The sequence below is a fragment of the Tripterygium wilfordii genome, chromosome 23, assembly GCF_013401445.1.
Source record: "Tripterygium wilfordii isolate XIE 37 chromosome 23, ASM1340144v1, whole genome shotgun sequence".
In the NCBI taxonomy this organism is placed as follows: domain Eukaryota; kingdom Viridiplantae; phylum Streptophyta; class Magnoliopsida; order Celastrales; family Celastraceae; genus Tripterygium; species Tripterygium wilfordii.
This window is the reverse complement of record NC_052254.1, coordinates 3930315-3954380: the sequence shown is the minus strand read 5'-3', so window position 1 is coordinate 3954380 and position 24066 is coordinate 3930315. Positions and strand designations below refer to the sequence as shown.

Genomic DNA, 24066 nt, shown 5'->3' with positions numbered 1-24066 from the left:
GTATTTCAAGCAATTGGAGATGATGTCTTTGTTTTTGAACAACTTATGAGTACATGATCTCGATAACTGATTTGTGGGATGTTTTTGAAAGTCGACACCCATATCGTGAACTGAAAAAATTTGCCAAATTTTCAAGAGTCGAAGGCAACTGGATTGATAAGACCGAGCCTTTAATTTGCATTCTGTAAAATTTTCTGGGGTTGAAGCCAAAACAAACCTTGAGGATAATGTTTTTATTATGCTTTCGTAATTAGAGTGAACTAAGGTTAGGAAGGGTTAGAGTACTATAAATAGGGCCTCAAATTGATTTTATTGCCTTTTGATTTAACCAAATTATTGGGTGTGTTACATATCAACAATGCTAGGTAGCCCAAAATATAGGAGCCCAAAAGAGCCCAAATCTAGGTGGTAGTATGACTTAGCTGATGATTGTACAAGTGAGAGAAAATTGAAATTCAAAAACTTTCATTCTCTTATCTCATAGATAGTCAAAGACGGAGAGACCCCTGATGATTGTACAAGTGAGAGAAAATTAAAATTCACAAACTTTCATTCTCTTATCTCATAGATAGTCAGAGACGGAGAGACCCCTACTTTCTCTCTCTCCTTCCATCTCTCTTATTTTCACGATGAAAACAAAAATCAATCATCTGATCACCGATCATGGCTGTCGACACACCGATCTGATTTTTTTTTCAATATGAACTAAGAACAATGAAATTAATAATTCTGCTGATTTATATCAACGAAATAACTTATTCCATTGATTTTATCAATGGATTTGGGTTATTCTATTGATAAAATTAATGGATTGGGGATATTCCATTGATAAAATAAATGGATTAGGGATATTCCATTGATTTTATCAGAGAAGCAAATTGAATATTTTAGAGGAAACAAAATAAATTCAAAAAAATAGAATGAGAAAGAATTGTTTATTTGGTATGGCTCCTTCATCGTACAAAGATCCTCCTGTAACCAAACCCACATATAGCACACAATGGATTCTCACCCATACCCTTGACCCATTCAAGTGGATTAGTTAGGAAGAACTCATCTCTCCTTTAGAGTTTGTTGTGGCGCATGTGAGCAACAGCAAACTCTCTTTCCCCTTCTTTCTTCTCTCCCCGCTTCCACCACTGACCGACGACAACTCTAACGTCCTGCGACGTTTGGTGTCGGTGTTGGTCCCAAAATGATCAGACAATAATCAAGAACACAATCCAGCCCTCATCAACCGGATATATTAGCAAGATTGACCAGAAAATCCAAAGGAATTTGCCATGGAGCCAGACCTTCGAACGTCAGATCCGGTCGCTTTCGACGCTGCCTTTGCAAACGGGCACCACCACTGAACTCCCCGCATTGAGGAGCACCTAGCCCAGCCATCTATCGGTAGGAACAGCCACCGGAGGTGCTTGACCCATGTTGTGACCCAGCCATCGACAGTGAGAGGAAGAGAAAGAAGAGAGAGAGAGAGTGTGTGTGTGAGGGAAAGGGGAGAGAGTGAATATTTGTGTAAAATTTTCAAATTTCAAATTTTATCCACATAGGATGCTGATATGGACATGCCAACTAGATTTGGGTTCCTTTGGGTTACCAAATTTTGAGTTCTTTGTCATTTTCCGTTACATATTAGAGCAACAATTGTTGAATTTTGTTGTGGATAACAAAATGTATTGGGGGATCATTTTGTTGATGTAATTGGACCAACAAAATATATTGATACAATGGGGTAAATTTGTTAACTTTTTTTTTTTTTTGATTATCGTGGCTGTCCGGGCCAGCTTACGCGCACCTCGACTAATCCCACGGGCCCTGAAGTTAACGACCATGTAAGCTTCTAGTAGCCCTTTTAGGGACTCGAACCTTGGACCTGTCAGTGTAACTGTCCAGGTCTTACCAGCTGAGCTATCCCGGCGGGATTTTGTTAACTTATTTTTGACGTAATAGAAGTGAGATTTAATATTTATTTTTGTGTATTTATGAGTGTGATAATTGAGGTGCCTGAAGGCCCAAATAAAATCAATAAGTGAGCAAGTCAAAAGACCATGCCCTTGGCCCATTAAAAAAGAGTCAACAAACAAAATTGTATTGCTGTTGTCAAATCTATGGCCCAATAAATTTATGGATTTTAAGATACATGGCCAACAAAATTCTACCATTGTAAATGCTCTATAAAAGATTAAAAGATCGAATTTTTTTTGGGTAATAAACAAAAAATATATAGTTCAATTTATGATGCCAAAAAAAGTTATACGTATATGTATAAATATATTATACATTCCTCTCAAAAAAATATATATTATACATTTATAATTTTTCTGAATTTTTTTTGTAGTTTTCCAAATGCTACATTCTCTTTTAATTTCAAATCTAACCAATAATCAACTACCACGTGGAAGGAGGAACGACCACTGCTGACGTGGTTGGCAATAAAAAAATACCCCAAACAGTACACTAGTCTCGCAAACATGTGATTTTTTCCCCTATCTACGGTGTCTAGGGCTCAAATTTGTGTGTTTTTTTCCTCGCGTCTTATCTTGATCTTCGTCCTACTCAGCCTCATCTTTGCATCTCTTCTCGATTTCGCCGTACACCGGACACTGATTGCCTCGAACCGGAAGGCGTCGTCGTTTTTGCACCTCGTTGTTCCTTTTCGAATTCGGATTTTGATTGTGTTTTCGGTCGAATGCTAGGGTTCTATGTGACATCGTTGATTTTCAGAGTTGCTTCGCTCTTCGGAGGTTGATTTCAGCTTGAAAACATTTGGCTCTGTGATTTGGTTTTAGTTATCTGAATTGAGATTTCGATTGTGAAGCGCTGCTGCTGCTGATTTTTGGAAGCTGAATCTTCTAAAAGCAGGTGGGTGTTACTGCTGATACATTTGTAAATGATTTTTCGTCGTCAATTCTTTGTTAGTGCTACCATCGTAATTAGTGGTTATATATAAGCAGTGAAATGAGACTGAAATGATTATAAACAGTGGCAGAGAAATGAGAAGAAGAATTTGGATATTATGAACTGACCTGCATTTGAGAAGTTTGAAAATTTTGTTGACTGCAGAAGTTTGATTGAATCGCAGCGTCTAGTATCCTCATTCTTCTCCTAGAAAAGAAAAAGAAATCAGAGATGTTAAGGATACCCATAAACTCTACTTCCTTTTATTTTCTTTCTTGTTTATCGAGTATTTCTATTATGTGTAGGAGGGATGAAGAGTATTAGAGATTGGGCCAATTCTCAAATGCTATCTAATTCCTTGGCCTCATCTAGACCATTATCCGGCAGTGGCAGTTTTTTTGGAGATGGACCTCAAAATGAAGAATCTGGTGATCACGGTATTGCCTAAATCCTTACTCGTATAACGATTTCTTGTAATTTATCTTGTTTCAGTGAAACTGCCGATTGAAAGCGTAACTTATAGACATCCAGAGCATCTGATTGAATTGAATTGATTCCAACTTTTCTTCTTCACCGCATCTAATTTCTTTGGACCTAATCAGATACTAGTGTCCAAACTTTCTTAGTGCTCTCTTCTATGTCTTCAAGGAGCCAATGCCTTCTCCTTTGGCCTTTTCTAAGGTGTTTAGTTGCGATTTGGTTTAGCGCTTGATGGATTGAAATGGTATTTGGCATGTTTTCACAACATTCAAATTAAGGAACTTCGATATTTATGACTATCGGCTTATGATAGCCATTTTGTTTATACAAGATGTACTTGATATGAAGTAATTGAACCTTAAGCATTTGTCTGTAGCAACTTCAAATGATTTAGTACTAGCCAAGGTAGTACTATTTTTGGTATAGAGATGATAGCGGAAGGGACAATTACAATAATTATATCTACTATTTATATCTTACTTTGTCAGCACTTACTCTAAATTGGTATGTTATTGTTGACATAGAAGGTGTTCTTAGCATGTGTTGGTTTCTTTTATTGGGCGAGTGTGTATTGAAGTATTTCCACACTGGTTCCACTCACACATTTTCATGGCAGCCACAAGATCTCCTGATTTACCATGCACTTCGGAAGGTAATCTGGATAATCAGTCTCATTCCTCCCTGCAGCAAGTTTCAGCTGAAGATTCTTTGCAGTCTAGTGATAGCACTAATGACAAAAGGGAAAATCCTTTGGCAAAAATTGATAATATCCAAATCAAGTTCTTGCGACTTCTTCAGAGGCTTGGGGAGCCGCAGAGCAGTGTTCTTGTTGCAAAGGTTTTATACAGAATACACCTAGCAACTTTGATACGAGCGGGAGAATCAGATTTGAAAAGTGTAAACCACAGAAATGATAGAGTAAGAGCAATAGCAGCACAACAAGAGGCATCTGGCCAGCCTGAACTGGACTTCTCAATTCGAATACTTGTTCTGGGAAAGACGGGTGTTGGAAAGAGTGCAACCATAAATTCAGTTTTTGACCAGACGAAGACCATGACCAATGCTTTTAGGCCGGCCACTGATTGCATCCAAGAGGTTGTGGGAACTGTCAATGGGATTAAAATAACTTTTATTGATACTCCTGGTCTTCTACCCTCATCTACAAGTAGTACGAGAAGAAATAGAAAAATTATGCTCTCTGTGAAGAGATTCATTAGAAAATCTCCACCTGATATAGTTTTATTTTTCGAACGTCTTGACCTCATCAACATGGGTTATGGTGACTTCCCTCTTCTGAAGCTTGTGACTGAAATATTTGGTACAGCGGTTTGGTTTAACACGGTTCTTGTCATGACTCATTCTTCCCCAGCTATTCCCGAAGGACCCAACGGGTATCCTGTCAGCTATGAATCACATGTGACCCGGTGCTCAGAGTTGTTGCAACATTATATACACCAGGCTGTGTCTGACTCAAAAATTGAGAACCCAGTGCTTCTGGTGGAGAATCATCCTCAATGTAAAAGGAATTTTGCAGGGGAAACTGTACTTCCAAATGGGCAGGCTTGGAAATCTCAATTCATGTTGTTATGTGTATGTACCAAAGTTCTTGGTGATACTAATAGTCTCTTTCAATTTCAAGATAGTATTCAATTGGGGCCATTGAGCAGCAGTCGGCTCCCTTCTTTGCCTCGTCTCCTCTCGTCCTTTTTGCGGCATCACCCTGTATTGAATCCTGGTGGAGCAGACAATGAAACTGATGAGATTCTACTTTCAGAGATTGAGGAAGATGATGATTATGATCGGCTTCCTCCAATTCGAATTCTATCTAAAGCTCAATTTGAGAGGTTAAGTAAGACCCAGAAGAGGGCATATCTTGATGAGCTGGATTATCGGGAGATGCTTTATTTGAAGAAACAAATGAAAGAAGAGTCCCGGAGGCGAAGGGAAAGCAAACTTGCTAAAGAGGAAAATCTAGGTGGGGAAAATCCTTCTGATGGCCAGCAGGAACCCGAAGCTATTTTGTTGCCTGATATGGCTGTCCCTCCAAGTTTCGACTCAGATTGCCCAGCAAACAGATACCGCTGCCTTTTGACAAGTGATCAATGGCTTGCAAGACCTGTTCTCGATCCCCAAGGATGGGATCATGATGTGGGGTTTGATGGGGTGAACTTGGAGACTGCTGTGGAAATAAAACGGAATATATTTGCCTCGATAACTGGACAAGTGAGCAAGGACAAGCAGGATTTCAGTATTCAGTCAGAGTGTTCTGCAGCTTACATAGATCCAATGGGGCCCACATATTCTGTAGGTCTTGATGTTCAATCTGCTGGCAAAGACCTGATATTCACTGCTCGTAGCAACACAAAGCTGAGGAGCTTCAAGTGCAACTTTACAGATTGTGGACTTTCTTTGGCATCTTATGGGAATAGTTATTTTTTTGGTGCCAAGCTTGAAGATACAATATTGGCGGGGAAGAGATTGAAGTTTTCAGCTAGTGCCGGACAGATGAGGGGTATGGGACAAGCAGCATATGGTGGTAGTTTTGAGACCACTTTAAGAGGGGGTGACTATCCTGTGAGGAAAGACAATGTTAGTGTTTCAATGACAGCTCTTTCCTTTAACAAAGAAACAGTCTTAGGTGGGGGTTTCCAGTCTGAGTTCCAGCCAATCCGGGGCACGAAATTGTCGCTCAGTGGAAATTTAAATAGTCAGAAAATGGGACAGTTTTCTGTTAAGGTGAGTACCTCTGAGCATGTGGAGGTTGCCCTTATTGCGGTTTTCACTATTTTTAAGTCTCTACTTCGTAGGAAGGGAACCGAGAACGGTAGAGAAACATTGGAGAGCGGATAAGCATAAACTTCTGTTGCTCTTTGTGATGCATGAATCTGTTTACTCTCAGTATTGAAACCATGACAGCAAAAGCAATCTATATCTGGAGGTTAAGCTATGAAGCCCTAAGGTATATAAAGAAGACAATGCTGACATGTTTTTAGAAGCCATATTGGGCTGTCTCTGCCCTTCCAAATGTTGTTTTAGATCCTTAAACAGGTAGCATGGAGTACACAATTGGAGAGAGTCATTTTGAGTTTTTTCCTTCAAACTGATTATCATTTTATGTCAGTTTTAGCAGATAAAAGTAGCAAACAGATGACTGTAATAATGTACAGGAAATCTTGGGAAGGTCTCATTTTTTGTTTTGAAGTTTTGCTATTCATGGTGTAATCCAAATACACAGCACAGTTGATTAAATACAATGGAGTTTGAACACCTTTGAAATGCTGTTTTTATTTTGTTGGTTATTTGCTGCGACTATGGAGTTAGTTTCATTCATGACAGGCCTAAGAGGATGAGCTGTAACACGATCTCTTATGAGAGCCATCTCTTATAAATTTAACTCCACATGCTCGATTGATTAGCTATATTCCTTCTCTCGCACAACTTCTCCTTGATTGGTACACTATGCTCCTCTATTGCACAACTTCCTCTTTGTTAGAGCTAACAGGTGTAAAATAAATTTCTTTAATACGAGCCAATTATTTATCTTGCCGGGTCCGCGGGCTATGCTACAAAAATATTACAGTATACCACATTGTAATACTAATCAATGGTCAGATCTAATTCTATTGTATCTAATGGCTTATATTTTAAAAGCTAAAAATAATAAGTTTCTTTTGCTTTCTGCTATTCCCACACACAAAGTGACAGAGAAGCTTTCATCTATTGCTTTCTTTCGATCTTTCTCCGACGAAGAGATCTTTTTTTGGGCTCGGTAATAACTTCCTAAACGGATCGCGAATGCAACTCTGATTTTTGGTTTGAGAATTATGTTTCTTGGGTGTTAAAAAATGGAGATTTGCAAACATGGAGTTTCTGGGTTGGAGATTTCTACAAACATGGGGTAATTGGAGTAATTAGATGTTTCAGTTTCTTTGGTTTATGGGTTCGATTTGGTTTCTGAGTTTGTTTTGGTTTCTTCTAGGTTTTGCAGACACGGAGTGGGATTGATTTTATCTGGAATTTCCTTTGGTAGGGACTCAACATCTTGTGACTGGAATTTTACTTTAGAGTTAAGTCTAAACTTGGATGATAAACATGGAGTAATTTCGATGGGAGAGACTCTTCCTCTTCATCGGAGTGACTGAGTGAGAGTGAGAGTGAGAGTGAGAGGAAAGCGTATGGGCTGTCATTCAAAGATAGGCATGGTGGGTTAGGCCTATGTATTGGATCAGGCCCATTCCTTTATTATCACACAATGACAAGTGCCCATATAAAGTTGAGTTTACAATATAAATCCAGTAACTATATGGACCTTAATTGCTTCAAAATTGTTAGGGTGAACCGGAGAAGCGCGTCACATTAATTTGCATATAAATAGAAAAATATTTCTACTTTGTAAAGAATTTAAAGGAGAACATGCCATATACTATTTATGATCACACAATGACGTTACTCTTAAAACGCTAAGTTTTGCACTAGAAAATCCTATCTATATATATAATATAATGAAATTCTCAAATGCGGAGGTTCCTAGACAAAATTTTACATTCAATGGTCATGAGAATTGGTTGAAACAGTGCGTTCGATCTTGTATTAAAATGATAATTCTTGATTATTTGAAAAAAGGGGTCTATAAACAATAATATTTAAGGACGTCTGAATGTGTGAGAATCCCCATATATCAGTATATATCTCAATTGGTTCAAATTTGGTAGGTAGAAGCCCTTTACATTGATTTGCATATCTAATAATCTTTCTATCTCATTAGTAAATTAAAAAAAGAACATGTGATATGCTCTTCTAAGAAAACACCACATATGCATTCTTAAATTCTTAGAATAATTTTATTTTTTTTGGAAAAGAATTCTTAGAATAAGTTCAATCTACATAAAAGTAAATAAATTCAGAATTGGTTGAGAGTGATTAAGGGTGTATCAATAAAACGGAATTTTTTTGACGGTGTAGTGTGGCGCCCAATTAGATGTAATTAACGTCTTCTTGTTACATTGCATTAATTGGTTTAAAAGTAGTGATTCACACCATTTCCCATTTTTAATTCGAAAATGATAAAAATCCCAACAATTGGAATCCCGACGATCCAAGTGTGAAATCATGGACTCCAGATGTCTTACATGATGCATATAAAATACTGTACTTACAACTCAATAGTTGAGATAACTGGGATACCAACAGCTGGGATCCCTATCATAATTGTTTTAAATTTTAACATGCCTAACTTAGTCCGCCAATAGAAAAGGCTTAGAAAACTTGATCCAACAACTTCAAAAATGCTTGAGAATCCCAATTTATTACCCCGTTTTACCCTCAATTCATTTGGACCGTTGGATGTTAAATGAGTTTTACATGTATATTTACAATATAGGATTTGGGGTAAAATGGGAAGGTATGTAGCATTGCTGATAATATATATATATATATATATATATATACTCCCATTACAATATACCTGTACCAGAAGTTTAGCATATGTTTTGCCTGAGAAAACTGCACCAGCAAGCCATGACCACTTGCTCCTGCAGCCTCTCACCATTGTTGTCAATCTTCCCAGTCTCTCTTCTCCTTGTAATCATCATTTACTTCTCTCCCTTAAACCAAACCAACAATATTCTAACCAGTATTTCTCTTCCTTTAACACCCCCACAACCATTCATTCGTAACAACACCACACAAGCCTTGCCTGGCAATAATACTGAAAGACCAGCTTCCACTGCTACCAACATCTCTAGTCATGTCGAGGTATGCATTAAACATATTCAATTTTTGCTGTATGTACGTATATACGAATAATATATAGATCTCAATATGTATATCTATATATATTTTTTGTTTATATGTATAGATGATCAAGAAGAGCAGTAGTTTGGAGAGAATTGAAGCAGATTTGGCTATGGCAAGAGCGTCGATACGAGAAGCTATTCGGGTTCGAAATTATACATCGGATAAGGAAGAGATGTTCATCCCCAGAGGATCAGTTTACAGAAACTCGTATGCATTTCATCAGTTGAGTTCTTCTTCTTCTTCTTTTTTTCTTTTTATGGTGCCACAATCGATATTTAATTTTTGAGCAAGTCGAAATTAATAAAAGGCGTATTGAATTCAATTTTGAATTAAAATGTTTTAACGTACCTTTCATGTTACCATATTAAACAGGAGGCCTGTTTTCCATTTTTCATTAATTTCACAGAATGTGGTTTAGCTACCTAAAATCATGGTGTTGATTTGGTGCTAATTTAGGCTAACAACATTATTTTATTTATAAACTAAACCAATATTATATATGATCAATGATCATTCTCTGAGTGATTAATTAGTAGATTAATGTTTCTCTCCTTTTAGGGTTTTTAGGCCTAGTTTTTGGTGAAGCATGTATCAAGTTTTGATATATTGTATTACATATTCTTTAACTTTCGCTTAGGGTTCCAAGTGAATTCGTGAACTCCACATATCCTACATGAAATCCTGTGCGTTCAACTCAACAGTTTGAATAACTGGAATACCTGTTGCTGGAATTCATATTCTTTAGTTTTTTTTAATATCATGATTATTATGGGATTAATTGATACTTTCCTTTGAATTAGCAATATTCCACTTTAAATGCAAAATTTTTTATTACCTTTTCTTAGCAATCAATTAGGGAATCATCAGAGGAAAAAAAAATACTAAAACTAGTTTCCTTTTTGGATATATTCTTAGTTCATTCCTTGTGTTGTAAACAAGGAAAGCCTTTTTGAAAAAGTGTCCATGTTTACTTCTTCATTCAGAAATCGGTGTAAATTCAATTTTTATTATTAATTATTTCTTAAAATCTGTGAAAATTGTCTAATTATTTATTTATTTTTGTTTATTATTATAATCAGGAGTCATATAGAGATGGTGAAGAGGTTCAAGGTATGGGCTTACAAAGAAGGCGAGCTACCGATGGTTCATACTGGGCCCATGAAGCACATATATGCAATTGAGGGCCAATTCATTGACGAGTTCGAGAGTGGGAAAAGCCCATTTTTGGCCCAAAATCCTGATGAGGCCCATGCATTCTTCGTGCCTGTTAGTATAGCTTACATTGTTGAGTACATCTACTTGCCTATCACAACGTATGATCGTGAACGTCTGGTTAGGATCTTCAAGGACTATGTTACGGTTGTAGCGGATAAATACCCTTATTGGAATAGAAGTACTGGAGCTGACCATTTTATGGTCTCTTGTCATGATTGGGTATGTAAGCTCTCTAGTCTCTACCACTTCCTCTTACTGATTCTACAACATGATCTTACATTGAATTTGACATTTTGACTGGTCGCATGAACACAATCTACACTTGTACGTGTTAAAACTCTCTCTTTAAATGAATAGGAGTGTAAACGATCGGTTTCAATCGATTATTTAACATAAATTTACTGATCATCTGTGATTTTTTCATTTCTTTTTGGTTGTTAGTCGGTTCTTTAAAGAAATATGTCAATTTATTTTTTGAAAATAACCGATCAATAGATAAGTTTTTTGGTCCAATCGGTTTCTATGATTGTTTACACCCCTATAAATACGTGTTTATACGAGCAGTAATTATTCAGTGATCCTGACACACCACGTTATACCTTGATGTGGTGCATCAGAATCAATGGAATGATGCTAATTCACAGACAGTTAGTACATTTTTTATATTTGAATTACAAACTATTTTTCATTCTCAACTATTTATGCATTGTCACTCATCACTCGTGAATTGACACTATTATATTGGTTTTAGTATATGACATCAGCATATGACATTGTGTGTTAGAACCATTGAATAATTTCTTGTGTTTATACAACCTAACCAAACTCCAGGCTTATTAATTTTAACGGTACTTTTTAACATCACATTTTTATGTGATGCAATAGAATCAATGAGACGTGTTAATTCATAGGTAGTTGGTGCATTTTTTAAATTTTAATTGCAAACTATCTATCTTAACTACATATGCATTGTCACCAACCATTCGTGAATTGATTCTGATATGACATGGTGTGTCACGACCATTGAATAATGTCTCGTGTTTATACAAACCGAACCAATTTAAGGCTTACAAATTTTAGCTCTTCTTTTTTTTTGAAATTTCAGGCTCCCCAAATCTCTCGGGACGACCTTGATCTATACAAAGATTTTATAAGAGTGATGTGCAATGCCAACACTTCTGAAGGGTTTCACCCCATGAGAGATGTCACATTGCCGGAAATGAACATACCTCCGGGAATGCTAAACCCTCCCCGTCTAAGTTACCCCCCTTCTCGCCGTAATATCCTAGCATTCTTCGCCGGTGGCGCTCACGGAGACATACGCAAGATCTTGTTACATCATTGGAAGGACAAAGACGAGGATGTTAGAGTGCATGAATATCTCCCAAAGGATCAAAACTATGCCAAGTTAATGGCTCAAACCAAATTCTGCTTGTGCCCTAGCGGGTTCGAAGTGGCTAGCCCTAGATTGGTTGAGGCAATCAATTCCGGGTGTGTTCCGGTGATCATTTCCGATCACTATTCGTTACCATTCAGTGATGTTCTCAACTGGAACAAGTTCTCGATAACGATACCACCGGAAAAGATCCCGGAGATTAAGAGTATATTGGTAGGGGTTTCTAATAGGAGGTACTTGAATTTGCAGAAGCGGGTGGTTATGGTGCAAAAGCATTTCGAGCTGAACAGACCTGCTAGGCCATTCGATGTTCTTCATATGGTGCTTCACTCGATTTGGCTTAGAAGGCTTAATATTAGGCTACCAATCTAGTCATTCGTTGGATTTGTACAAACGTGTAGTCATCATTCTTTTTATAAGTTATTAGGTTACATGAAGCAAATAGATGACACTCTTTTTTCTTTTTTTTTTTGGCTATGTGAATGTGATCTGTCTTCGAATTTGTTATAATTTGAAGTAGAAGGGAGATGAGACGTAGGTTTGGCCTAATTCTGTTGTAGAGATATTGTCCATTATGTCCTTAAAATTCGTACGATTTTGTCTTTAAAATGACTCTGTATTATATACTTTACTTGATATCAATCGTTCTACCATCACGTGGCTTACTAATAAATTACAAAGTGGACATTTATTCAGTAATGTCAGAACAAAAAAAAAAAGATAAATTAATGTAATATTTTTTATAATTAAGAATGACATTATACAAACTTGCTTTTTTGAGTTTTGACATTCGATATAAGCATAAATTTGAGTTGTCAGACTTGCATGCATAAAAATTTCCTACCTTCTGACTGGATATGTTGGGCCAAAACCCAACTCATGGCCACAATAACCTAATGCACTATCTTAACCAGCGATTTATCATATTTACAGCTTCCTTAGGACGTTAATTAAGTTACATAACCTAATATATTTTGTACAATACCCCTGGTTAATTAATTAAAACCTTCTTTATTCTTTAAAAAGTGGGAGAAAAAATTAAAAATCACAGTATTTGTCTTAGGATCCGAACCGATGCCAATTGTTGGGTTGTTGGGTAGAAGACCCGATCCATATAGTACACCCTAGCGTAAATCCCTCGGGCAACATATTCTCTCCACTGGGCTCGTTCTCATGTGCTTCGTCGGACTTCGAAGCACAGCATGAACTAAGACTTGCAAGTCTATGAGTCTCTGAAGACGGAGACTCCAAAGTCCAAACAGTTTGACCATGGCTACAGAGGAGGGGGCATCCGTGGGGCCTGACGTTCTCCAGAACTCATCCATCCCCGCCAGCGAGAACACCGTGTGGGCAGACTGTTCTCCTCTTCTGGAAGCTGTTTGTGAAGGTCGATACTTCCTACCTTCTTTTTAATTTTTTTTAGTTCGGTGAGCGTAGTAGCTTTGTTGGTTAATTTGAGTTCTGAGTTTGATTAGTGAAATATGAATATTTTTTCAATGATGCTTTTCCTGATTTCATTTGGAGGAAACAAGAGGGTGATGTGTTATCTCAACAGTGTGAGTTTTTGGCGACGTGATTGTTAGAAACATTCGGAGAACTCATGTGTGGGCATATGGGATTATAGCATTACATTAGCGGTGGTTGCCCACTGGACGGCAGGAAGCGCATCTCTTTTTAAGTATTCACTCAGTCCTCACTTCTCTTCAAGATCATCCTCTGTTAGGTGGCCTCATCTAGTACTGAAACTTGGAACATGGAGCAGGAGCATGTTCTGATACCATTGGTACCACACAAAAACTATACCCTAAAAGCTAGTTGAATAGAGTGAGGAGCCAAGGCCACATCAGTTCTTTACTAGGACGTTTGAAAGGGAAAGATTTGGAATTTCTGTGAATGAGAGGGGAGGGGAGATTTTCAACGTCTGTAGAATTTCATAACTGGATCTTGTTTGATTACTAGGAAAGTGTGGTAGAAACGAAGAGAAAATTAGGTTGGAATAATCTGGAGTAAAATTAAATTTTTCATTCAATCAAAATTAATTTACAAATGAAGTACACATGGACTTGTATACAATGAAGGAAAGCTCTTAATAACTGAATGTGTAATACACGTGATTACTTGCATTGAGTGATATAGTAAAACGGCAGCATATTATTACATACAAGGAAGGAACTACGTATATCATCCAGGTTCAAGTTGTATATTAGAAGCATCAAGTACTGTATCTCGACACTTCCCCTTGTTCCGGAGTTTTCAAAATGGGAGGGAGAGTAATAAAGTTCTTTTTTCACATATCTATACCATTAAAGCAGACTTGGTGCTGCTTGATTTAAGGGTATTGAGTCCGGTATATTCTTGGCTGGTCCAACATTCTGATCTATGAGTAATTACCTAGTTAGATTCAGGTTCAACTCACAATTTTTGAGTGTTTGGTTATAGATCTTCAAGATGGTGAGCTTGTTCGTGGAGAAAATTTCAATCTTTTTGCGGCAATGTCTGCTTTAGAGGTATTTGATCCTATATCTTGAATCCTTGATTACTTGTGCTGGCTTTCCTATTACTGCTCATTGTGAAAAAATAGGAGGTAAAAAAGGAAAGAACACCCAGTTCAGGAGTCCCTAAGTGGAGGCAGGGTCTGCAATGTGCCAATAATAATAATCTGGGGTTTTCTCTGTTCTTTTTTTTTCTGATTAGCCCAACCCGTAAACACATCCTAACTTGGATTTATTGGATCAAATAAGCCCCTCTAAGAGTATATGACATCGTTATCCTGAATCTGTTCAAGAGAGTAAACGTATATATTTGCTTTTAAATGTTCTCGGCTTTATTAATTAAAGTTATTTTGTAGTTTGACACTCTCACACTGGTGCTGCACCCAGTCTCAGTAATTTACATCTGATATATCACTTGCATCTTTTTGCTGCATATATCTTTCCAGAGTATTTACTTTGAAATAGGCATTGTTGGGAAGTTCCTCTTGCAATACCTTTCTTTAAGAGGGTTTCTGCAAATGCGTAGTCCATTGCTCAAATCATGTTCTTGATGCTGTGTGCAAGTGATAACTGAGAGTTCCTGCATAGTGAGTAAAACTTGTCTGTAACCTTTATTGGCTTGTGGTTGTATACATTTCATTTGTTTTTTCAAATATAACGTTGATCTCATAGTTCTGTTTAATACTTTATCATCAGTGCTGGATGATTTTCCTTTTTTCATTTTTGGATGCAAACTGCAAAGAGTACATAATACTTCTAGTATGGGCTGTACCATTAGTTATGTTATATTGTTATGCTATCTGTTCATTCGGTAATTGCTTGTAAGATTTGATCTTTTAATTGATTCTTTCTAGTTTGTGCTTGCAAATTTATTAGATAATGGACCCAAAGATGGATTCAGGCATTGTTTTCAAATACTATTCTGTAGATGAAGCTATTGAAAATGGTGCTGCTCCAATTCCGATAAGCAACGACAAGACTGTCGATGTACAGTGCACCATTGACATCATGGACCATCTTCTAGCTTGTGAGGTATTTTCAGCACTGAATTACGATGTAAATCCTGCTCCATCTAGCTTAGATATAGCTGTTCCATCACTCTGTAAACTTCAGCCGTATACTGCTTTTCAGAAGTTTACAAGTTACTTTATTTTATTCATATTTGAAATTAGAAGTTGTAAAGAATAAGGTTGATTATCAAACAACAAAGTGGCTTCACTCTCTTTTGTGAGCTTCTCTTTTTCATTTTCACGCTTTCTCAATCTCACCTTTGGAGATACACTTCCCCTAATTATAGCTCGAATTTCTCTGTGCAGTTTACTTGATAATGCTTTCACTTATATCCTTTGTCAGATTATTTTCTGTAAAAATTTCCTCGAATATATATAAGTATAATGTTTGATGAAGAAAATAGTGTATGTTTTGTATGCATAAGATCATATATGTAAACTTGCATATGTATCTTCATTTGTTTTGTTGGATTGTTATCAGCGTGTCCTGTTAATTCATGTCCTGTGTATGTGTGGTGACAGATAGGTCTGACTGAGTTATTTTATTTTATGGCAGGCCACATGGCACAAGGGTCACTCATTGGCGCAAACTGTGTTTGCTTGCATCTATCTTCTGAGACCTGACAGGACAGCTTCAAATGCCTTGTTACATTCTTACTGCAGAATCATACATGCAACGTGCAAGGCAGTTGTTTCAGTTGTCTCAGATGCACGCACACATGAAGTAAAGTATTCAAACAGCTCTATCGACTCAATTATGTTTTTAGTAATGACTTAATACCTGTCTGCTTTTTATGAAACTAGCTTTGAGCGGTGTGCATTTATGACTAGTTATGGATCTCCAAATTTTTTAAAAGAGAGACTAGTTATGGATTAAATTAAGCAAACTGTTATCAACTCATATATTTAGAAAAGAATCTTGCCACCTGAAAACACAAACTTGCTTCTCAATCACAACATTTTCTTCATCTGAACAACAAACAAAAAAAAACAAACAAAAAAGTTAGAGATTTATACAGACTTGATATTCCTCATTTAATTTCCTCTGTACTTGATGGTAAAATGGTTTATGTCGGCAATTTTCACTCTTATAGCCCTGAAAAGTTAAGTGAAAAATGGTATGACTTTCATTGATTTCCATCAGTACCACAATCAAAATCAAGGTGATGAAACTATTTCCTGATTTTGTAACTTTTGTTTGCAGGAAGAGGATATCTTTACAATGTCGTATGGTCTTCCTTTGAATGGGGATGGAGATGAGAAGTGCTTGTCAATGTTAAATGCTGTTGAAGAAACAACATCGCGCCAATTGCGTGCCTCTAAAGCTTCATCATTGAAAAAGAGAGACCTTGAGAGTATTCTTCTGATCATTTTGACCCAAATTATGTTCCTTCATTTTTAATTTTTGTTCCAATGTTCCAAATGTGCAAATTGTCATAATTTGATTTTGACAAAATGCAAAGGTTACCAGATCATAAATGCATAAGTATGTACTATTTATGTATTGAAAGCATCGCAATTTGAATTAAGAAAAGAGTTAAAAATATTTATGATCAGGAAACTCTGGTCAATTCTATTATGAAAGGTTAAAAGCAGTACTATAGGTACTGGTGAAATCTATCATGGAGTGTATCACTGACTCTGTCTGTTGCAATGTTATAGAAATGCCCCTTAGTACGACATTGAGTGCAAAACAAGTATCACAATTCAATACTAGCTTATTCAAGATAGTGACCTTATAATCTTTTGGATCAGAAAAAAATAAAACTTTTGGCATCTTGTTAACACTTAACATTTAAAAAAAATGAGAATCTTTGGGCATCTTCTTTCTTCATGAAGTAAGCATGAGTCGAGGTTGTAGCCTCCCGTGTCAGTGGGGCTGCAGATTACCCAATCAAAGGCAAATATGCAAAATATAGTTAGGTAGCATATACCTCCCTCATTGCCTGCATTAAAATTTTTCCTTTATAACTTGAAATTAACAGTTCATGATATCATAAACACTAATTTCACGTTCTTCACTTGTAAAAAGGTATATCCATGAGCTCCATATGTTCTTTGCGTGACTATCTTTTATTGTACTACTCTGTATCATACTATCATGGATTGTAGTGATGTTTCATTTCTATTTGAGGACCCATGGGTAATTTCAAAGAGCATGTCTGGTTTCAAAACAGATGAACACGTGGCCCAGTGGTAGAGTTGCAGGGGTACAACTTAGAGGTTACAAATTCAATTCCTGGAAACAATCTCTCAATATATTATGTGGTGTAATGTCTATGTACATTTTGCATGTCCTTGACCCCCCCCCCCCCACTGTTGGAACCTTGTGCAAGACTGTTCTTACCTTTACACAGGCGAGCATTTGGCTCAGTGGTTGAGTTGTAGGGGTGCAATCTAGAGGTCACTGTTTCAATTCCTAGAAACAACCTCTCCACATATTATGTGGGCGTAAGGTCTGCGTACGTTCTGCTTGGACCTGACTCCGGCCACTGTGGAAGCCTTGTGTGCAGTGTTTTTTTTTTTTTTAATCCTTTTTATATTTGGTTTCAAAAAAACCAGTAATTTATGCTAGTGAAAATCTGAAGTGAAGTTACTAGTTGCTTTACTCACTATGCATCCTTAAAAAAGATAATCATGCGATGCTTGTTTCCATTGGTTACAGGTAAGAGATGAAATAAACTCACTTTTGTATGGTTGCTTCTGTATGTTTTCTTGAATGCTTTATTTTATGTTCATTTATGGGCCTTATGGCACGTTGGTTGGACATTTTTTGATGACATTGCTGCTACTACCATTTTAATACAACATGAAAGATGTATTAAAATATTTATCTTGCTGCTTGTGTGTCTATTTTTGATGCAGATATAGAGCCATTACAGAATAATCTTGATTTGGAAGAAGACTGTTGCAAAGCTTTGTTATGCCGCTTACGCTTTCGTAAGGTCTTGGCCTATGTTTACTCCATTATGTGACCTGTGTGGCATGTGCATTAATTGTATGTTTCATCCACTTTAAGAAAACTCCATGGTCGTTTTGTCTCTTTACATGGTGATCAGGTTTGATAAAGAAGGTTGGAGGATAGATCTTGCTTGCATGTAACTATTACAATTGAAGCAGGCATATATACTCCTTTGTCATTCATTGAGCCCATCTTCAGTCGCATAAGATTATTGTGTTAGTAAGATTTTAAAGCCTCTGGCACGACAAGCATGTATTTTACTATATATCATATACCAAACCTGTATTTGATAGCTTTAACTTCGTCAACATGCATCTAAGCCTATAACTAAGAATAATTAAGTGAAATATGTTTTTCAACTTCGAAGTTCGAAATTTCTTTTTCCTTCTTGTTGCCGAGTCAATACTTCTAATTAGCAGGGTTTAGTTCCATATTCTGTGCTCGCTTTTTTATTTCCTTCCATCTTACTCTGTATTCTCTAGTAATTCTGTACTTTTTGCTTCAGTTTTATCAAATATGTTTCTTATGGATTTCGTGCTTCCTATTGTTTAAATACTTTTTGTTTGTGGCATTCTGCATTATCTAAAAATTTTCCCATTAGGCATAATAAAAATCATGCTTTGTTTGTTTAGATAATATTATAACTGTATTTTCCTTTCCTTCAGCATTTTTTCCATCTTCTTACACATATGAGACGGCCTCAAGGAAGAGGCTTGGAGTTGGCAAGAAAACATGTAGCTTTCTGCGTGTCAGAATTAGAATGCATGCGTAAATCAGCAGAATTCCTTAGGGCTAGTGCTCATGGGACTTGCGAAGACAGTGTAGAAAATAGTACAACTGCCTCTGGTCGTAAACCAATTGGATTTGATGCTAGTTTAAACAGCAGGTTATCTGCCCCAACACCACCTCGTGCAATTGAAATTCTTACTTGGATGAAGGTGACAATTTTCAAATTTGATACATCCTGCTATTAGCCTTTTCCATTTGTAGCTTCTTGGGCAAAAAAGAGGTTATGATAAGATATTTTCCTTTTCCATTTGCCAGGCTACTGATTATTTTGAGAAACTTCTCCATGATCTTGATGTTATATGTTCATATCCATTGGACCCGGTTTTAGAAGGTGTTTTGCGTTCTGTGGTTCAATTCCAAAAATTGCAACCAGATTTGGTTGCAAGAGCTCATCTCCAGGTTTACTTCTTCTTCTTCCCTTGTTTTCTCTTTGCTTTTATGAATTGACCAATGTTCTTCCTTTTTTATGCTTGTGCACCCATTTTTTAAAGTTTGCTATGTCTTTTTGTTAGATGCTGGCTGCTAGTTGGTCTCTGTTAATGGAGCATTCATTTTGATTTCATTGGAGGATTCATTTTGATTTCATTGGAGCATTCATTTTGATTTCATTGTTTCCATATAATTTTGAAATAAATTTTTAAAAATTGTTATGTGATGTCAACTGCGAAATCTTGAGAGCATAACTTATAGAAAAGTGCTGAAGGAAAGGATTTCTTGAAATAATTTCCCTCCAAGTTCTTATATGCTGTTGATGTGAATTTATGGGTAATTTTACTGTTTGTAGTGTGATTTACTGCTTGAGCTTACTAGTTGAAATGGTTCTTTAGCTCCTGATCCTTTTCTGCTTTGTTTTTTTATTTTGGGGTAGCTTAGTTGGTCACTTGCAATGTGGATGTGTTGTAGCACGTAAATGGTAAATTGGTAATTAGAAAGCAGGAGATGAATGACCATGCATGTCAAGGAGAGAAAGTAAAGACTACAAACTTTTGTGCTGGGATGGTTCAAAAGTTATGTCCCTAAACTGATTATTGTACTTTGTCAACGTGTACCTCATGGTAGGAAATTTTGTATGAAAGGAGGAAAATTAAGACCCACAATTAGAGCATCAAGAAATTAGTTCACTATAGTGTGATGCATCCAATATAAATTGGATTTGTTTGCAGTAGAAAGAACACAGTGCTAGCGCTGCTATAGCACATGCGTTTTCTTTATTTGAAGTGAATACCACCTCTTTGTTGTGCTTAGTGATGGCATGCTAAAATTCTTTTGGTTCATTTTGTTGTTTATTTTTGTGCCCTTTGGCATGAAATACGTTTATGCAATCATGTTTTCAATATTCTAATTACAAGCACTAAATCAGGTGCTCCTCGTTCAAGATGGGAAACTCTATGGGCGAGATCCTATCTTTGCTGTAATTACTAAAGCTGCAGCTTTGCCCGAAGTAATGAAGAACCATGATGTTCAAAAAACTGAATGCATTGTACAACTCGGACAGGTGAGAACAATTACCATTTGTCAGTATGCTATATTTAATTTTCTGTTCCTAGTATCCTTGTATGATAACATTCTTATTTTATTTCATCTTTTTTTGTGTTGTTTCTGCTGGTTAGTTTTAATTGGAATGTGCGATGCAATAAAAGTCCATACTTACTGGGTTACTTCCTGTTGAAATCCAACTCATGTTTGGCATGGTGCTATTAACGCATGATAATAGCTTTTGGTATTCTCTTGGCATCTTGCAGATGGCCCATCATCTATTATAGATATCTAATATATCTATAATAACATTTTTTGATGCAGTTAGTGATCAATATGCTCAAGATTCTTTGTACAAATGCCGCCTGGCAGAGGTGTAAGCTTGGAAAAATTTTGCAAGATTGGTGTGTTATATATATGCAGGTTTGTGACATTTGTGTGATATTTACGATCTGAATATCCTTTTGTCCCCAAGTTTTGAACCGTTTCTGTTCAGTCTTTAGACAGTTTTTATTTTAAGAATGAACACTGTTTAGTTTATTGATTGGTAAGCCCTCTAAGCTGCTAGAAGAAACCATTGAACTTCTTTCCTCAGTGGGTCCTTTTAAATACTACATCTCATATGATTCCATGTGGGTATCTTCTAGAGCTTTTGCATTGGAAAGATTAGTTATTGGAGAAGACTAGTCTGCAAAATCCTTCATCACCTTGCTCAATATTTGTAGTTTACTAGTCATTAGCTTTTCTTTGGAAATTTATTCCTTGATGTGCCATCAGTGAGATTGAATTATTTGACTTACCTCTTTCAGTCTTCCGTGAATTTTTTTGGGATGGCTAACTCTTTACTTTGCAGGCCTGCGGCTATTATATTTTGAGTGTTTATGTTAGTATCTTTAATTCACATTATCCAAACCCCATCCCCATCCTTTACTTATCTGGAACGCTAATTTTTCCCATGGAGATTCAATTTTCCTGTAAAATTATGAAATAAATTACCTGGTTTTTATTCGAGTTAGTCCGTCATTCCTAACAACAATAAGCTCTAGCCCACTGAGCTAAATAATCCTTTTCTTAATCAATATAATTTACCTCTACGGATCACATGATGCGTCAAATGGATCGAAGTTCTGTTTTGGAACTTTATAGGCACCAGGACTCGTTTTTCGTGTATTTATGCCCCTGTTTTCTTTGTACCAGGTAGAGCTTGATTTCAGAAAGGAGCTGGAAGAGGTCTCGAAATTTTCAGGTGAAGAGGTATGTGTCTTGTCATCTGTCATAGTACACACTGCAGATACCTTTATGTAACATAAAACAGATATCTTCTTACTAGCAGTGTCCTTGTTATCCAAACTAAAAAAGAAAACAGAGAGATAGCATTATAGCCTATGAAGAAAGAAAATCTCACTTCATCCTGGCCAATCAGGCAATCAAAGTTATTGTACTGGCCTTGCCACCGTTTCGCCTGAACTTAATGGTATTTTGTCCATGTATTAGTTCATAATTCAGCAATGTGGACAGTTGTAAATTATCTATTATATACATCTTAGTGTTGGTCTCCCCTTCAGTTTCTTTTTTTTTGGCTTCATTTTCCGCTTTCTGAGTATTTCCTCAGCATTTAATGGCATAATTCATATGTTACTAAAATTTAATTGGTTTTGCAGAATGCATGTGTGAGAGTATTGAAACACATCCTCGTTTGGATAGAAGAACAAACGTACTGGATTGCTTGTCGTTTTATCATTCTGGGTTTTGAGTTAGAACTCTATTCGCCCGGTGAATACTGCATGGTATACTGGTATCTATACGTTGTCTTGGTCAAGCTTGCTGAGAGAACACATCTTAAGATGGCAGCGAATAGTTGCACCAGTAAGTATGTCCAATTCGCTGATGGTCATATTTTGTAGGCTGATAGTTAATTTTCAAATTCACACTAGGATTAATGTCCAAAATTTTAAAAATGAACAAGAACGGTAATAGATTTATCGGACAGATTGATTCATGGCAGTCTTTCAATACGCGATGAATAACTTTGTCGGATTGGGCTCAATGCATCCACATCCAGAAGCAGTTTATTAGAATTGAAACTTTTCCTTAGACCTATTGTGGTGGTTTTTCCATTGGAGATGCCATATTGGGCTTATTAAAGCATACTGATATCTTCCTGTACTTTCATCAGCCAAACGAAAGGGAAAGAAAAAAAAGGATTCACCTAAGGATGTGGCAAGGGAAGCCCATATCCCACCAGCTCTCTTGTTTCTACAGTGCCACATATTGCTTGCTGAAGGGCTCTCCATGGTAAATACCTTTATGATGAGAGTACTCAGGTTTTGTGTTCCTGTCTTTTGATCTACGTGTGCATTTGTAAGTCAGACATAGTTTGAGGTTTTGAAACAGCATTTTGGTTTTTTTTCCTTCTCTTTTATAATGTTTAAATGAACTTTTTTTTTGTATATAAAATAGATCCCATGTTCTCATTTTAAATGTTCGGCTTCAGTATTGTTCAATTAACTCATTTTATCTGTCATTCTAGATGTTTGCTGCATTGAGGAATGAACAAATGCTTTTACAGAGTCCAAGCCCCTTTAATTCTGAACATGAGGTACATATAGTTTCCTTACATACTTCTATATTTGTTGTAGTTTTTGTATTTTTAAGGTCTATTTGCAATGGTGTAAACATAAGTAGTTATATTTTAAGCAGAGATGCAATTTTCCTCTTAAGTTCCTAGTATGTGAATGAATTGATACGGGGCGAGTAACCTATGAGAATAGTATTTAGCTTAAAAGTACTCTCTTTTATGGGTGGGTTTTTAAACCCAAAAATGTCTACAAATTTGAGATTTTAAGTTTATACAATTTGATTAAATTATTTCAGCCTGCAAATACTTGTGTAGAGTTGTTTAGTGCATGGTTACACATGTTATCTGACTAAAGCTCGTTTTGTCCAGAGATTTATTCAACATTTCGAGCTTCTACTGAAAGCTTGCGTTCCTGATCACATCTCATACTCATCATTCAGTGAATCTACATCATACGTGCGCTTATCTGTGAGTAACCCGTGACAAATTGCTAATGTTTTCTTATTTGGTGATCTTCTAACACAGAGCCGGTTTCTCTCAATCTCCAGACCCTCTTCAGGTACAACTACTTTAAGGATGCTCATAGGATAGCAAGAGAGGTCAGAAGTAGTTTTTCAAATGACCCAGATAGATTAGCAGAACTCAAAAGATTAGAGCAAGTCGCGGAGCACAACGGGATCGCCTTGAATATCATTTGCAAGATAGGAGCTTCTGACCCATCACTAAAGCTTTCCTTTGAGTTCATCCACCATCCATATCTCGCTACTACTGTCATCAAGAGATCTTGAGTCTCTCTTCATGATCCCTACCAATTTTGAAAGGCGTATAGGCTTCTTGTGGGGTGTTTTGAGTAAGGGTACAGCAGCAACTGTTTAATATTAGTTTCTTTAAGACTTTTTATTTCATAAATTATTCGTTAATACTCGTATAATAAACTGTTCTAGGAAAAATAAAAACATTATTAACATGTA

At 36.6% G+C, this 24066-nt stretch overlaps 3 protein-coding genes across 4 annotated transcripts; all 3 read left to right on the top strand.

Annotated features, from left to right (window-relative positions):
- Window positions 1-2564: 2564 nt before the first annotated feature.
- On the top strand, window positions 2565-6648 carry LOC119993588 (translocase of chloroplast 90, chloroplastic). Its single transcript, XM_038840775.1, has 3 exons — window positions 2565-2865; window positions 3207-3338; window positions 3998-6648. Exons 2-3 carry the CDS (start codon window positions 3212-3214, stop codon window positions 6229-6231), a joined length of 2361 nt encoding a protein of 786 aa, XP_038696703.1. The 5' UTR covers window positions 2565-2865; window positions 3207-3211; the 3' UTR covers window positions 6232-6648.
- A 2590-nt stretch (window positions 6649-9238) lies between these two features.
- LOC119993824 (probable glycosyltransferase At5g20260) lies at window positions 9239-12225 on the top strand. The gene is made up of 3 exons (XM_038841102.1): window positions 9239-9399; window positions 10257-10611; window positions 11498-12225. The coding sequence occupies exons 1-3, from the start codon at window positions 9239-9241 to the stop codon at window positions 12158-12160; spliced, it is 1179 nt and encodes a 392-aa protein (XP_038697030.1). The 3' UTR covers window positions 12161-12225.
- A 736-nt stretch (window positions 12226-12961) lies between these two features.
- On the top strand, window positions 12962-24066 carry LOC119992605 (N-alpha-acetyltransferase 35, NatC auxiliary subunit-like). Of its 2 annotated transcripts, none has more exons than XM_038839380.1 (16): window positions 12962-13175; window positions 14228-14295; window positions 15157-15312; window positions 15847-16014; window positions 16495-16645; window positions 18156-18235; window positions 18918-19190; window positions 19297-19440; window positions 20402-20536; window positions 20842-20940; window positions 21715-21771; window positions 22179-22383; window positions 22694-22812; window positions 23048-23116; window positions 23465-23563; window positions 23644-24066. In XM_038839380.1, the coding sequence occupies exons 1-16, from the start codon at window positions 13058-13060 to the stop codon at window positions 23881-23883; spliced, it is 2181 nt and encodes a 726-aa protein (XP_038695308.1). In that variant the 5' UTR covers window positions 12962-13057; the 3' UTR covers window positions 23884-24066. The 2 variants fall into 2 exon arrangements, with proteins under 2 accessions (XP_038695308.1, XP_038695309.1); XM_038839381.1 differs by having other exon boundaries at window positions 13103-13175; window positions 15209-15312; window positions 23644-23883.

Coding starts and splice junctions, on each gene's coding strand:
- LOC119993824 (XM_038841102.1), top strand. CDS start 9,239: ATGATCAAGAAGAGCAGTAGTTTGGAGAGAATTGAAGCAGATTTGGCT. Junction 9,400..10,256: donor AACTCGTATGCATTTCATCA/GTTGAGTTCTTC, acceptor TATTATAATCAG/GAGTCATATAGAGATGGTGA. Junction 10,612..11,497: donor TGGTCTCTTGTCATGATTGG/GTATGTAAGCTC, acceptor TTGAAATTTCAG/GCTCCCCAAATCTCTCGGGA.
- LOC119992605 (XM_038839380.1), top strand. CDS start 13,058: ATGGCTACAGAGGAGGGGGCATCCGTGGGGCCTGACGTTCTCCAGAAC. Junction 14,296..15,156: donor CGGCAATGTCTGCTTTAGAG/GTATTTGATCCT, acceptor CAAATTTATTAG/ATAATGGACCCAAAGATGGA. Junction 23,564..23,643: donor CATCATACGTGCGCTTATCT/GTGAGTAACCCG, acceptor CTCAATCTCCAG/ACCCTCTTCAGGTACAACTA.
- LOC119993588 (XM_038840775.1), top strand. CDS start 3,212: ATGAAGAGTATTAGAGATTGGGCCAATTCTCAAATGCTATCTAATTCC. Junction 3,339..3,997: donor TGAAGAATCTGGTGATCACG/GTATTGCCTAAA, acceptor TTTTCATGGCAG/CCACAAGATCTCCTGATTTA.